This window comes from Lynx canadensis, chromosome B3, assembly GCF_007474595.2.
Source record: "Lynx canadensis isolate LIC74 chromosome B3, mLynCan4.pri.v2, whole genome shotgun sequence".
NCBI lineage: Eukaryota > Metazoa > Chordata > Mammalia > Carnivora > Felidae > Lynx > Lynx canadensis.
The window spans coordinates 135,903,735-135,920,285 of NC_044308.2; the positions used below are offsets into that span (position 1 = coordinate 135,903,735).

General features: G+C 41.5%; 1 protein-coding gene and 1 pseudogene across 6 annotated transcripts in view; one reads left to right on the forward strand and one right to left on the reverse strand.

Moving 5' to 3' along the window:
• Window positions 1-16,551, forward strand: part of UNC79 (unc-79 homolog, NALCN channel complex subunit) — a 267,414-nt gene that overhangs the window by 190,816 nt on the left and 60,047 nt on the right. For all 6 annotated transcript variants that reach the window (XM_030319845.1, XM_032593446.1, XM_032593447.1 and 3 more), the window contains 4 exons: window positions 431-514; window positions 5,059-5,161; window positions 7,407-7,547; window positions 10,399-10,437. In XM_030319845.1, coding sequence (XP_030175705.1) covers window positions 431-514; window positions 5,059-5,161; window positions 7,407-7,547; window positions 10,399-10,437 — 367 coding nt within the window. The remainder of the gene's footprint in view (window positions 1-430; window positions 515-5,058; window positions 5,162-7,406; window positions 7,548-10,398; window positions 10,438-16,551) is intronic.
• LOC115516812 lies at window positions 3,230-4,122 on the reverse strand (annotated as a pseudogene).

The window sequence follows — 16,551 nt, forward strand, 5'->3', positions numbered from 1 at the left end:
GTATGACTTTTGTGGCCATTGCCTCAAATGATCACTTATATATTTACTGAGTTGCATAATACATTTATTTCATGGCTGTGACATTAGCCTTTCAGTTGGGTTTTTTTTTTTTTTTCATTTCATATCAAGAGATGATAGTATCTGAGCTTTCTTGGTGAGGAGGTAGAAAATCTGCACTTTTTGGGGGCAGTTTTAGATGCTCTCCTGCTTTTAATTGCACTTCATATACCTGAATGAAAGGTTTGTAGTGAAAGCCCAGACAACCCTCCCCTAACATCTAGGATGTTTCCTGTAAATATCAATAATCAACAATAACAATGACCAAAAAAAAAAAAAAAACGGCCCCAAGAAATTATTTGTTAAATTCTCTGTATTGTGAGTCGTGATAAATTGACCACACTGAAGACTGAAATGTTCTATTTATCCACAGAACAGATACAGCCTGGGAAACGCCAATGCAATGTGCCGATGTGCCTAAACCCTGACCTGGAGGGACAACCATTGAGAATGAGAGGTTAGTTGAGCTGTGGAATCTCAGACTGGATGAGCTGGAAGACATTGTGTATGTCAATCACCCGGTCCCCCAGTGGGGGCTGAAAGCTCTTTTCAGAAGCTCCAGGGAGTGGATACACCCTTTGCTAAAATACCTCCAGGGGCTGGGAATGCATGGCACCTCATCTTTGACCATTATCGACAGAAAGTTCTTCCTTAGGGTGACTTTCTAACAGTTGGGGCCACACAAAACAAGTCTAGTCCCTCACATAATTTTTCAGACATTTGAAAAGAGCATGCATTGCGTATTCCCTCAGTCTTCTCTAGAACACTGTCCCTGGGTCTTTTGGTATTCCTCTTAATACATGTCAGGTGTCTGTATTGTTGTGTAACTTCTCTGAACATGGTCTAGCTTATCTGTGTTCATTCTAGAATGCTGAGATCAGAGATGAATAGCTTCTTTGAAATCTGAAATTGGAAATTGCACCAAATACACACTGGGCTTTATGCTGCTCATTAGGAGGAAGCTGAAGATAAATCTGTGCCAAGATCATCAGAATATGTATTTTCAAAATTCATCTCATGGCTAGTTAATCATTACTTTCGTTCTTTTTCAATTCATAAAGCAAGGTTCACCATCATTTGTAAAAAACAAAACAAAACAAAACAAATAAACAAATGAACTATGACCACATCTCTTAGCTAGCTCCTTAAATCAAGCAGACTTATTATTTAGGACCATATCACTCAGAACCATACCATTCTTCTAATTTTCCTTAGGAACAAGGAGACATTTATCTTTGGCTTTTGCTAATATTCATTGGGCAATGAGTAGCAGTTTTAGCCCCTGTATGCGGTGAGACCCTTCTCACTTACGGGCCTAGGAAAAGCTTTTATGAACAGAAGTCAGGATGGTCAAACAACTCTGGTGCTTATCCATGGTCCAGTGACCAAGTTAGTAGCAGCAAAAACGGAATGAGGTCATGGGAACAAAGACAGAAAGTGAGTCTCTTTCACAGTAAACTGAAGAAGTCCATTGATGTAGCTAAGGGACTGATGGGTACATGTGTGCTTTGAGACAAACCAACACCTTTATAATATCCCCTATCTCTAAGATTCCCAAAGGGGCTTTGGTCAAAATCTCCAGCTTTGGGTTTGGTCTTTGGAGGAAGTCTTCTCTTTATTCAAGTCTCTGAGAACCTTCTAGTTCTGTTCCCAGTTCCATATAGAGTGCACTTTGGGTATTCAGTAAGGGAACCATAGTGGTACTATCCAGAAGTATTGCCCACAACTGGGGGATAATGGGATTGCCTTTAATATTACAGACTTAGTTGTAACTCAGCTCTAACAAAAAGTAGCTGAGGTCTTATAGCTTCCTTTTATGGTTCCCACCTTCTTTTTATACATTAGTCTGCTCCCATATTATTAGCAATATTCAGAAATCCATTGATTCAGCTAATGTTGCCTTATGGGAGCCAGCACCCAATATCTTTTATAGATGACTGCCATAAATATTGCATGACATATTTTGTGTTGTCACGTGAATAAGCAACTTCACAATGCTATTCTCAAAAACACTAAAAATGCTATTGTCTTGGCATTTGTGTTGGGTAATAATTGGCTTGAAACCACCCACATGACTTTGATTCCATCCCTTTTCTTGATTTGAATTGTGATTTCTATTTAATAGTAATTGGTAATAATCTTCTGAAAGCCTTGACTCAAGAGGTTTTTTTTTCCTTTCTTTTTTTTTTTTATTATGAAATTTATTGTCAAGTTCGTTTCCATACAACACCCAGTGCTCATCCCAACAGGTGCCCTCCTCAATACCCATCACCCACCCACCCCTCCCTCCCACCCCCCATAAACCCTCAGTTTGTTCTCAGTTTTTAGGAGTCTCTTATGTTTTGGCTCCCTCCCTCTCTAACCATTTTGTTTTCTTCCCCTCCCCCATGGTCTTCTGTTCAATTTCTCATTCCTAGTAAAACTGTGTATATATCACCAGCTGGTGGGCTGAATTTTTCTACTTTTAGCACAGGCATTTTGGCATCTGGTAGGCATGGCTGTCAATGTCTAAGAAATGTGGAATATTGGACTTCAACCTTCTGTGTTTTGGTTACTTGAAGTGACTTTGTGCTGTTTACCCTAGTGTTTAATGATCAATCATGCCACCTTTTATCTTGACCCAGTTCTTGCCTTTTCTATTATCCATCAGTTTATAGTTATGCTACAATCATAAATACCGTTGCTTCAACTCAAAGCACCATCTTGATGAGAACAACTGGAGATCCTTTTTAATGATACACTTGGGTACAGGTAGGAACGAATGTTACTCAGAAATAGCTGTTAAATATCATAGTAAAATTAGATGCCCATGAGGGACATTTGGAAGTGACATAAAGATGCTTTTAGATACTTTCCTTTGCTGTTTGGGTCTACAGGGCCTCCTGCTTCTCATAAACACACTTTGTAGCCTTTGACCAGGTAAGGGAGTCTGTACAGTGTGGAAGCATCTTGATTCTTCAAAGGCTACAATGCCCTTTTTCTTTTTCTCCCTCATATTGAAATACATTGCCTACTTCACTAGGTCTCTAAAATTTTTACGTTATTTCTTTTCAAAACCAGTTCCCTGAATCATTATTTTTCTCCTATTTATGGGAAGATCATACAATTTTGTTTTGTTTTTCAGCACTGAATTACCAATTCTTGATGAGAAACCGTTTATTTATTTTTTGTAAATGGATCAGTTATTTAATTAGGTTCTTTGTAAGAAATTTAGAACACCGATTTGTGAGGATAAACTCCATTTATTAAGAAAACACAGAAACACAGACTGGAGGTAGCCCTAAAACTGAGGAACAGCTTTGGTTTTTGGCAGAATTTGCGAGTCCGCAGCTTTCTGGGTCAACCTTGCGCTGCCCTGTAACCTTGTATTTCTCTTCCTCCGTGTCGAAGATCTCCCCTTCCTGGTGTTGGGTTTATGCAGCTTCTTCTTGAAGTAAGCTTCAGTGAAACGTTTTGGAATTTTCACACTGCTGACACCAATTTTGGTGGAGGTGGTGATGACAAATTTCTGGTATGTTCCATGCAGAGGAACTTTGATGGAGGGCCAGAGGTCCAGTCACAAATACCAAGTCACTGCTCAGTTGCTTCAGGAAAACCACCCTCTTCCTCTGTGGTGTCCACTGAGGATGATCAAGAAGGTATCAGGAGTGACTCTAGCTCACAGTTTCCTCATGTACTAACTGAAAGGGGTTTTGCTGTGGCTCGACAGCTTTTGAGGCACATCTTCAGTAGGATAATACCTAAGCATTTTGTGAAGTTTAACCACTCGGGTACCACGATTCTTGTCACCACTGACTGGTTTTGTAACAACAGCAAGAGCCTTCTCATTCTTTTTCTTTTCAACCCTCGACTTAGTTGCTGAATACTTCCTTTTGTATGTGGTATTTCTGGAATACATAGCTGATCAGGAATATCTTCCAACTCCTCTGACTAGGACAGGGCTTCCCCTTCTTTGGCGTTTTAGTCTTGCCACCTAGCCCTTCTTAACCTTGCCACCAGCATCAGCCTCCTTGCTTCAGGTTTCTTCTTCTTAGTATCTGGCTTCTCAGCTTTTGCATCCGCCATCTTACAGGACGGGAAAGAAGAGAAATAGATTCTTTAATGGCCCTTGAGATTTTCTGCATTCTTTGCTGTCTGAAAAACTCTCGAGTCCCAGTTATCAGTCTGCAGAACGTGACGTTATCCTGGATTGTTCCTTTGAGATTCTTCTTGGAGTGCCTCGTTTCCACTGTTCCTGGAGAATCAGTCCAGCACTGGCGGTTTCCTTAATAGAGAATGGTCAGCTGGCTCTTTAGATGTACTTATCACTAGAGCATGTTGCCAAGATTCCTGCCTTAGATTTCTTTGAAGGCATCAAAACCCAAAGTTTTAAACTCTGGTATTTATTAGCTGAAGTCACTGGATGATTCCTTCAAAACACTTGATATTTCACTCGTAAATATTTCAGTTTGAAAAATGAAATCTTTTGCTTCAGGGCTTATGATACTAATTTCCAAAGTAGAAAGCTGTTCTGATATTTGATAGCTCAAACACCTCCCCTTACTTAAGTAGAGTTCTGGAATCTTATTCTCTTCTCAAATTGGCAGCATTTTAGGGTTGGTACACATTTGTAATTCGGGAAATGTAGGATCATAAGGACATCTTCCCTTTATGCCTAGAAAATAAGGGCTGTAACTCATTTGAGGGTGCCCTTGAATAGATTTCCCCCTTTTTCCACTTTTGTCTTCGTCCCCTGTTGGTACACCTGAGCTCTTTCTGATGTTCTCCAAGTCAGAAGGCAAAGGGAGAGCTAGGAGTCTAGCTCTTGAAATCCTACAAACAGAAACAAATCGCAGTCTTTCTTGAATTCATTTTACCTTTGAGGGTTTACCACAATGCAGTGTTGCTGATCATGTCACATCCCATGTGATCTTGGGAAGATTTCTAAGAGGAGGATGGGGCTTTTCCTGGCCCCCAGAAACAGACCTTTATTCACCAGGTGTCTCATTGCTGCTCACCCAGGCGCCACGAAATCCAGCCTGCTGTCAGCGCCCAGCATCGTCAGTATGTTTGTGCCGGCACCCGAAGAATTCACGGACGAGCAGCCGACGGTGATGACAGACAAGTAAGCTCACACAGTCATTCCACTCCCCGTGTTTACAGAGTCTGATAGTTCGCTCACCATGGTTGTGAGAAAGCACCAGAGGAGTCATGCAGTGCTTTAAGTCATAATGTGTTCTTCAACTGGCCATAGCCACAAGTGTTCATATGCACTTGTTGTTTTAGAAACGTAGTCTCATTGCACGGACAGCATCTGTTTCTGCCAGGGCACGTTCCTTTTCAGTCCGGACAAAAATGCAAATAATATCCACTTACTGATTATTAGAAGGTTCAGATTGTTAGGATCGGACTCAGTTTGAGACTTGATTCTTATTCCCATCCTGCCAGCAGTATCCTTTCTCTGAATCCCAAACTAGTAAGGTCACCTCTCAGTTTGTCGGCCTTCAATATCCCCAGATTTCTTCTGGGATAAAGTGCAAATGCCTTTGATCATAATAAAGGCCCTTTAGATTGTGAAGGTACGGCCTTACCACTCCTCACCGGGAGCTCTTTCCCCAGCCCCTTCCCCTTCTCCAGAGCATGCCTGATGTGTTCTCCCGTCTGTGGTTACATAGGTGCCCTTCTCTCTGGACTTTTTGTGCCTGGTGAACAACTATTCATGCCTCAGGACCCAGCTAAAGGCAAAGTGTCCCTGACTGCACAAGGCAGAATTCATCATACCATTGTCCTAATCTCCATAGTATTTACTACATCTCTCTATTCTACCGCTTACCACATTGTATTTTGATTATTTAGTTGCTTATACACATGGGTTCTTTAATTGAGTAGGAGTCCCTTAGGGGCCTGGGACTCTTTCTTCTGTATTTTATACTCTAAGCTCCCTATACCTTGCCTGGCACACAGGTGCCTGTTCAGTGAGTATGGTAAAGAATAAGACTTGCAGGATTCCAAGTTTGGTGGCATGTCAGGTAGCTTGGGATAAAGGGAGGAAGAGTGTGTGTTGTCAGGGGCCGGCGTGAAGATCCGTGCAGCTGGCCACAGCCAGCGGTCATTACTGAAGAAGTGAAGGTGTCCACCGTGAAGAGCTGCCTTGGAATGTCCACGTGGGGAGCACCTCGCTGCGTGAGGAGGGCTCTTCTTGGCTCCTCCTTCGGTACAATGTCCCCATTTGTGTACTCCTCCATGTCCCAATCTTTGTGTGCACTCCGTTTCTCTTCTTTCTCAGTTCCAAATGTGAATCCTCTATTTTCAAAAAGGTCCGTTTGCCAGGGACTTCATGATTTAATTTTTTTTTTTTTACATTTATTTATTTTTGAGAGACAGAGTGAGACAGAGCGTGGGTGGAGGAGGGGCAGAGAGAGAAGGAGATACAGAATCTGAAGCAGGCCCCAGGCTCTGAGCTGTCAGCACAGAGCCCGACGCAGGGCTCGAACTCACAAACCGTGGGATCATGACCTGAGCCAAAGTTGGACACTTAACTGACTGAGCCACCCAGGCGCCTCCAGGGACTTCATATATATAGTTTGCATTTAGGAAGTTCCTAAATAAGTTTGTGCTAGTGATTGCGCTCTAGTTCACTCGCTCTTCCCAGGAGGCTTTTCCCTTCACTTTGTAAAGCTGACTAGCTGCGGCTGAATAGAAGGGCTGTGGCTTTGGTTGAGATGAACTAAATTGAACCTACATTAGACACTACAAAGAGCAATAAGTTGGAAGGCACGTAGGAGCAGGGGCCATTGTGTTTTTACACACTACACTGAATAGGCGTGGGGAGCTCGTAAGGCTGATCTGAGTGGTAGAGAAGAGACTATGATCCAGACTGCCCAGGTTTTCTAGAGTGTTCTCTTGGCTTAACCCCCCTATCCTGCCTCCACAAATGGGACATTTTTCAAGCTGACAGCTTAGGAAAGCTTCCATTTGTGCCTAAGGCATTTTTCTTTTCAACAAATGAAAAAAATATCTAGTTACTGACTATCTCTAGCAATAACTTTACATGCACGAAATCCCTCAACCAGAAGCTCCAAACTGTTATTCTGATTGGCACTCACTGTGGGCCAGATGCTTGTGAGTTGAATCTTTTCAGTGATTTAAAGAACCTTCCTGATTTCCGCCGTGTGTGCTATTTCTGTGTCTACAGTGAGGGTGGCATTGGAGTCTACTATTGATTATGAGAGTGGGACCGCATTAAATAGCAGACTTTCGGGGACTTTGGGGACTTCTCCAAGACTCACCAGAAATGGCTGTATATACTTTGTTATGTCTTGGAAACATTGCCGGCTTTTGTGGACAGCGTTCCTCTGTTTTCTTTGCAGATGCCATGACTGTGGGGCCATTCTTGAAGAATATGACGAGGAAACCCTTGGGCTGGCCATTGTGGTCCTTTCCACATTCATTCACCTAAGCCCAGACTTGGCAGCCCCGCTGTTGCTGGATATAATGCAGTCTGTGGGAAGGTGAACATCACTTGTGTTTTCGGTGGGGGGGAAGGGGCCTTATTCAGTCTACAGCTTGAAATAAAAACGATCAGTTCAGAAGCAAAACATTCAGTAACCTTATAGGTGTTTGATATTTGTGGGATCAATGCAGATTAATTTTAAAAACTGAATGGACCAAACTTTTGATTGAATGCCCTAGCTGTGTTGGTCATGAGTCACAATGTCACTGTGCCAGGATAAAGCTAGAGGAAACTGCACTAAGAAAAGTCTAATATTTGTTGCCCTCAATGACTGCATAGGCTGGTGTGCAGAATAGTACTCAGAATTGTGCACAGTTCATGGTTAAACAGTTTACAAGTTTGAGATATTCTTATTAGATATTCTTTAGATATTATTATTTGTAAGATTTAGATATTATTATCTTTCTTTACCTATTTTAAGATGAGTTCTCAAGGCACTTTGAAATCTTGGAGCATTGTCACATGAGGGGAAGTTGGGAGTGTAGTTTCACACTTCTGACTCAGAAAAGGGAAGGATGCACATATTTTGGGCTGAAAGCCCCACTGAAGGGAGATTAAACTTAATCTACTTTGAGAATGTTCATGTTAAGAAAACTCCACTTAGTGGATAGGACTTTTGAAGAAAAGTGACGTGCTTCATGGATATAAGTGAAGTTCACATTCAGTAACAAATTGTAGTCCTAGCATGCACAGCTTATCGGAGAGGACCGGATTAAATTCTGCACGAATGTATTAAGTTTCTGGTGTGTGCTGGCACAAAGCCAGGTGCTTCAGGCTGTGGGCATTAGACCCAGCCCTTGCCCTGAAGCCTTTTATGGCTTAGTTGTTGAAGAGCTCAGTGATGTACGGAATAACTGAGGAGCCATACAAGATAGGATGTGATTAAGAGCTGTAACAAGTGGTGCACGTAGTAAGTGCTATAGAAGTTCAGGATGGAAACAATTTCTTAGGGAAGGTCTCTATGGAGGAGGTAGGGAAAAACCAGGATTCTGCAAATTCCTGGTATTCGAGGCAGGGAAAGAACATAAATTGTAATGGAGCTAAAAGTTGGTCTTTTTTTTCTTTTTAAGAAGAAATGCTGATTTCAAATGAAAGACAAACAGGAAAGCATTAAAAAAAAAACCCTCAACCCTTAACATTCCTTCCCCAGATTTTTCCGTAGTGTCCTTAGGAAGTGTATATCCTTAGGAGATGGTATAACTATTGTGCCTCTGATACCTAGAAATAACCAGTGTGCAGTGATGAACAGTGGGTGATAGATAGATAAGAAAAGATGAGTTAATCTCATTACGTCCTTGATTTTAACCTAATGATAGCAATTATGGAACAAATGTACCAGCTGTGGAATTGAGAGTTTTTATTTATGCAAGGTCATGGTTCTTACCATCAGTACTTTTCAGATGTAGGTCAGATAGCATTATTGGTCTGATCTGTTATCATCTCCTTGAAATAGCTGGTCTAAGTTGTAATTGATATATAGAGGGGTTTTATTTCATTTTTGTTTAACATAAATGAGAATAAACCATGTTCAAGCATTGCCAGCTGCTGGATGTAAAGAAGTGAGCTTTGAAGGTAAGTGAAGGAAAAACAGTAGCAGATATATTTTTACCTGCTCACATATACATATATTTAAATCTCTACCTCCTTTGGGTAGACTAGCAGGAGACGCGGTGGGGGGGGGGGGGGGATCACTTAAAGCAGCTGCCACAGTCCTTAGCAACCTAAGCCTGATCTCCAAACCTACCAGGAAATGGATTCAGTCGTCACCTGATTCAGGGCTTCCTTGCATGCCTTAATTCCAGATGAGGTAATGTGGATTTACGAACACTTAGTTTATTTGTGTTAGTCCCACAGGAACTATTCCCAGGGTGTTCTAAGAGTATGTATAGTAAGCTCAGCATTTATCACCCAAGGCTGTCTGTGATTCTGTAGCTGGCTCTCTACTTAGCTCCCCCTTAAAACTTACCCACCCCCCTTTTTTTAGATATAGCCATCAAGATTGCATTTGCTGCACCCTTAATGACTGTTTATTTCATTTGCCAGCACTTATTGATTCGTTGTAGTGTCATTAAGCAAAGCAACGGGGAGCTGTGTCTTGTGTTAGGGGTTGCTAGACCCTCCTCTCCAGATGCATTCTTGCCTGGGCGCTCTCTTGTGGTCTTAAATACATCAACTCTTTAGCATCTCCTCATTTGTTTCTTCAGTGTCTTACTGATGAAGACACGTTTTTCTAAACCCACCAATTTAGTGGGCTTAGATATTCTCTTTCTTACTATGCATATAGAAGATCTCCATGTGTATGAACCATATAATGACAAAAAATTACGTTATATATTGATTACTTAATACATTTCTCTTCTCAATATGTCATTTAGTTGATTAATGACAGATTAGTTGACAGAGACCCCTATTGCCTGTTTTACTCTCTTAGAGAGGCTTTTATAGTTTGTGGTTAGTTTGTGGTTACGTTTCAGAGGTGGAACACAAAGAAATGAATTTTGAGTTAATATGTAAAGAGACAGACTGGGTCAAATGCTGTCCTGATTATCTGTCTAACCTGGCTGTAAAGGCCAATTTGTAGATTGGCTGGGTGATATATTAAACCAAATTTAACTCTGTGCATCTCCGTGGAAACATCTGATTTGGTGCAGAAAGCGGGTCTCGGGAACTGGGCTAAGCTGAACCCGGGAGACTGACCACCACGTGGCTCTGTCCATAAGCAAGGGAATTGCCAACAGTTTTTCTTGTCTCCCCATCTGAACTGGGGCCACAATGGGTCCTACTGCAGTACTCATACATTTCGTCATGAAAACTTAAGATATTCATGTAACTCTGTTTGCTTTTCCTAGATTGGCATCCAGCACTACTTTTTCCAATCAAGCAGAAAGGTAAGGTGCCAAAGTGAGCCCAAATCTCACGTTCTTTTTGTCCCCTGTGCATGTTCATCCTGTTTCTAAAACACCAGAGGGTGTACCACGGAGGGAATATTGTTAGGTTCACTGCAGCCCCAGAGAGCATTCATTCATTTTCTGTGCATGCCTTTATTCATTCATTCATTCATTCACCCACTCATGCATTCACCCATTTAATTTTATTATTTATTTATTTTTTCATACATGCACTCATTTTAGTCAACAGTACTTATTTTAGGTCCACTCTGTAGCAGGCACTGTGCCAGGTACTTAGGTTTCAACTTGGGGCAAAAGTGACATGATTCCTTTCCTCGTGGGGCCTACAGTCTGCCTGGGAGGTGAACAAGAAGAAAATATTTGCGCAGATGTATGATTGTAAACAGTGCTTAGTGCTATGAACAGAGACCATATAACATTCAGTTATTCAGTAAGTACGTATGGAGTGACCACTAGGAACTGAGGGTACCAGTTAACTAAACAGCAAGCCTGGTTCTCCTGGAACTTCTGCTCCAGTTGAGGAGGCAGACAATAAGCAAATTAACAAACAAGAAAACTGATCATGTAACTTAGTATCATTCAGTGCTAAACGCTATGAAAAATAATCAGTTAAGTCTAGGAGATAGAGAACAACCAGAGGTGGTATTTTGGATGTAGTAGCAGTCAAGGACAGCCTCTTTAAGGAAGTGGTATTCAAACAAAACCTGAAAAAGGGGGAGAGTGATCCAGGTGGCAACTTATAGAAAGAATGTTCCGGACAGAGGAAACAGCAAATGCAAAAGTGTAAGTCAGGAAAGTGCCCAGGATATTTGGGGAACAAGACTAAGGCAGGCTGGATCAGAGTGAGTGGGGAGAAGGGGTAGGAGAGGAGATGGACGAGGTGACGGTGAGGCTGGCCGGGTAGGGCCCAGGAGGTCATTGTAAGGAGTTAGGACTTTAACTGGGAGAAACCGGGGGGGGGGGGGGGGGGGGGGGGGGTGGGGGGGGGTGGGCGGGGCGCGGGTGCGACATGACTTAACTTGTGTTTTGAAAAGATCACTCCAGCTTCTGTGTTGAAAATAGGTCATGCATGGGGCGCCTGGGTGGCTTGGTCGGTTGAGCGTCCGACTTCAGCTCAGGTCATGATCTCACGGTCCGTGAGTTCGAGCCCCGCGTCGGGCTCTGGGCTGACGGCTCAGAGCCTGGAGCCTGTTTCAGATTCTGTGTCTCCCTTTCTCTGTGCCCCTCCCGTGTTCAAGCTCTGTCTCTCTCTGTCTCAAAAATAAATAAACGTTAAAAAAAAAAGAAAAAAAAAAGAAAATAGGTCATGCAGGAAAGCGGGTCAGGGGTGGAAACAGAGGAGCCAGTGTGGAGCCCATTTCAGTGGTGCAGGTGCAAGCTAATAAAGTGAGAAGAGGTCCCATTAAGGATATATTCAGGAAATATTCTTCAAGTCAAGCCAACAGAATTCACTGATAGACTGGATGTTGGGTGTGAGAGAAAGAGAGAAGGCAAGAATGACTCCCAGGTTCTGGTCCAAACAGTTGGGTAGATGTGTGTGCCGTTTACTGAGATGGGAGATGGGTGGGTGTATATGAGGCAGAGCTGAGGTAGTCTAGGTAATGGGAGGAAGGGAGGAGAGACAGGCTTCCCTTAAGGAGCGATGTTTAAACTAAGATCTGATTGTTTCCTTTGCAGTGCAGAAGCTTTTTATCTTCATGAGGTCCCAATAGTTCATTTTTGCTTTTAATTCCCTTGCCTTTGGAGATATGTCAAGTAAGAAATTGCTGCAGCTGAGGTCAGAGAGGTTTTTTCTTGCTTTCTTCTCTAGGGTTTTGATGGTTTCCTGTCTCACATTCAGGTCCTTTATCCATTTTGAGTTCATTTTTCTGAATGGTGTAAGAAAGTGGTCTAGTTTCATTCTTCTGCATGTTGCTGCCCAGTTCTCCCAGCACCGTTTGTTAAAGAGACTGTCTTTTTTCCATTGGATATTCTTTCCTGCTTTGTCAAAGATTAGTTGGCCATACTTTTTGTGGGCCCAATTCTGGAGTCTCTACTCTATTCCATTGGTCTGTGTCTGTTTTTGTGCCAATACCATGCTGTCTTGATGGCTACAGTTTTGTAGTAGAGGCTAAAATCTGGGATTGTGATGCCTCCTGCTTTGGTCTTCTGCAATATTACTTTGGCTATTCAGGGTCTTTTGTGGTTCCATACAAATTTTAGAATTGCTTGTTCTAGCTTTGAGAAGAATGCTGGTGGAATTTTGATTGGGATTGCATTGAATGTGTAGATTGCTTTGGGTAGTATTGACATTTTAACAATATTTGATCAACAAAACTAAAAGGCAATGAACGGAATGGGAAAAGATATTTGCAAATGACATATCAGACAAAGGGCTAGTATCCAAAATCTATAAAGAACTCACCAAACTCCACACCCGAAAAACAAATAATCCAGTAAAGAGATGGGCAGAAAACATGAGTAGACACTTCTCTAAAGAAGACATCCAGATGGCCAACAGGCACATGAAAAGATGCTCAATATCACTCCTCATCAGGGAAATACAAATCAAAACCACACTGAGATACCACCTCACGCCAGTCAGAGTGGTTAAAATGAACAAATCAGGAGACTATAGACGCTGGTGAGGATGTGGAGACACGGGAACCTTCTTGCACTGTTGGTGGGAATGCAAACTGGTGCAGCCGCTCTGGAAAACAGTGTGGAGGTTCCTCAAAAAATTAAAAATAGATCTACCCTATGACCCAGCAATCGCACTGCTAGCAATTCACCCAAGGGATCCAGGAGTGCTGATGCATAGGGGCACTTGTACCCCAATGTTTATAGCGGCACTTTCAACAATAGCCAAATTATGGAAAGAGCCTAAATGTCCATCAACTGGTGAATGGATAAAGAAATTGTGGTTTATATACACAATGGAATACTACTTGGCAATGAGAAAGAATGGAATATGGCCTTTTGTAGCAACGTGGATAGAACTGGAGAGTGTAATGCTAAGTGAAATAAGTCATACAGAGAAAGACAGATACCATATGTGTTCACTCTTGTGTGGATCCTGAGAAACTTAACAGAAGACCGTGGGGGAGGAGAAGGGGAAAAAAAAAAGTTAGAGAGGGAGAGAGCCAAACCATAAGAGACTCCAGAATAAACTGAGGGTTGATGGGGGGTGGGGGATGGGCATTGAGGAGGGCACCTGTTGGGAGGAGCATTGGGTGTTGTATGGAAACCAATTTGGCAATAAATTTTATATTAAAAAAAATAAACTAAGATGTGCAAAAAATGAGTTGCGTTTAACCATGCAAATCGCTATGGAAAAAGCATGTGCACAGGTCTGAAGGTGGTGAAGAACAGATTGTGTAGGGAGAGTCACGGAAAGTCCAGTGTGGCTAGAGCACAGACATGTGAGCTCTTGCTGAGATTGGCTTGCCAGTGTATACGGGCTTATAAACCATATTAAATATCTTGGGCTTCTACTAGCCGCAGTGGGAAGCTGCTGAAAGATTTTTATGCAGCAGGGATGTGTGTGTGAAAGACTACTTTGGCTGCAGTGGGGAGGAAGAACCAGAGGAGAGCAAGAGTAGGTACTGTGTGTGACTCTGGACACACTTAATCTCTCTGCTTTAGTTTTCTCATCTATAAAAGAGGGATACCAGTGCATGGCCTTGTTAGGTCACAGGGGTATGTGCTGTGAGGTCCCAGTGAAAGAGTATATGTGTTAGCATAACTGTACCAACCCCTACAACCATAAGACGGTGCTGTTGTTACTGTACTTCTGTAACTCTTGGTTTTAGGAATATTTGCTCCTCTTTTTTATGCTCCTTTATAGATTTTTTTAAAACTTTTCCCCCCTAACATTTTATTGTAAAAACTTAAATATACTGCAAAGTTGGAAGAACTTAATAGTGAACACTCATATATATACATGTCACCTAGATTCTACAATGAACATTTTACCCACTTTATCCTATATCCAACCATCTCTCTCTCCTTCTACCCACCCATCATCAATCCATTTTATTTTTGGATGCATTTCAAAGTCAATTTCAGATATTAGCATACTTCCCCCATACATCCTTCAGCAAAGTTATCACTGACTGAAGTTTGATTTTAAGATTTTTTTCCTTAGGGGCGCCTGGGTGGCTCAATCAGTTAAGCAATCGACTTCAACTCAGGTCATGCTCTCATGGTTTGTGGGTTCGAGCCCCACGTCAGGCTCTGTGCTGACAGCTCAGAGCCTGGAGCCTGTTTCAGATTCTGTGTCTCCCTCTCTCTCTGACCCTCCCCATTCATGCTCTGTCTCTCCCTGTCTCAAAAATAAATAAACGTTAAAAAAAATTAAGATTTTTTTCTTTTGATGCAAAATTTACCTACTAGAGAGTATGCATATCTTACGTGTACATTTCACTGATTTTTGACAAATACATACCCCTGCATAACCTAAATCCCCGTCAAGATGTAGAACATTACCATCACCCCCAGAAAGTCCCCTCATGCATCTTCCCAATTCCCACCCACATAGGCAAATACTAGCCTTACTTTTTTTTCCACCATAGAGCTTTATATAAATGGAATCATACAGCTTGTGCTTCTTTGTGTCTGAGCTTTTTTACTTAGCATAACGTTTTTGAGATTCATCCATGTTGTTGCCTGTATCAGTAGTTTGTTTCTTTTTTTTAGAGCTAAGTACTATCCCATACTTTATTTATTTATTCTCCTGTTGATGGACATTTGCATTGTTTCCAGTTTGGGGCTATTATAAATAAAGCTGTTGTGGCCATTATACAAGTCTCTTTGGAAACAAATGCTTTTATTTCTCTTAGATAACTACCCAGGAATGGAATTGTGGGGTTCCTGGATGGGTGTATGTTTTATTTTATAAGATACTAGCAGATCGTGTCTTTAAAGTGGTTGTGCCATTTTGGTATTCCCACCAGTAATGTATGAGACTTCTGGTTGTTTGACATCCTTACCAAAATTTGGTGGTGTTAGTCTTTTTAATCTTAACCATTCTTGTGGGTATCTTATTATACTTTAAATTTGCATTTCTCTGGTGACTAATGCTGTTGAATATATTATCAAGTGCTCTTCAAGACCCTCTGTAAGTCTTCTTTTGTGAGTGTCTGTTGGAATCTTTTGTACATGTTCAACTGGGTTGAGTTGTAGGACCTTTTTATATGTCCTAAATACCAGTCCTTTATTAAATATGCCCTGAGAATATTTTCACCCACTCTGGTGCTTACCTGTTCCTTTTGTTAATATATTTTTTGATGAGATGTTTTCAATTCAGGTGAAGACTACTGTGTTAAAATTTTTAAACAATTTATGACTATTTATTTCTTCCTGTTATCTTTGCCTGTCCTCAAATCAAGAAGATATTCTCCAGTATTTTCCTTTAAAAGTTTTATGGTGTAAGCATTTATATTTAGCATTTATATGATCAGTCTCAAATTAATTAAAAAAATTTTTTAAATATTTATTTATTTTTGAGAGACAGAGAGAGACAGAGCACAAGTGGGGGAGGGGCAGAGAGAGAAGGAGACAGAATCCAAAGCAGGCTCCAGGCTCCAAGCTGTCAGCACAGAGCCCGACGTGGGGCTTGAACTCACGAACCGTGAGATCATGACCTGAGCCGAAGTCAGTTGTTTCACCGACTGAGCCACCCAGGCGCCCCTCAGATTAATTTTTATGTATGGTGTGACGGTAGGGGTTGAAGTTCCTTTTTATCCATGTAGAAACCTAATTATTTTAGCACCATTAAAAGAAATGACTTTCTCTTTCCCCACTGGATCACTTTGGTGTTGGTTGAAATCAAACAGCCACATTAGGGTTGATCTACTTCCAGACTCTATCCTGTTCCGTTTATCTGTATGTTAACTCTTAAGCTGGCATCAAACTGTCTTGATTACTATAGCTATACGATAGGTCTTGAAGTCTGATAGTATGAATCTTCCAACTTGGCTCATTTTTTTCAAGAAGATTGATTTGGATGTTATAAATTTATCAAATTTCCATATGCATTTTAGAGTAAGCTTCTCCATTTGGGGGAGAAAAGCCTGTGGGGATTGTACTGAAACTATAAATCAATTTGGGGAT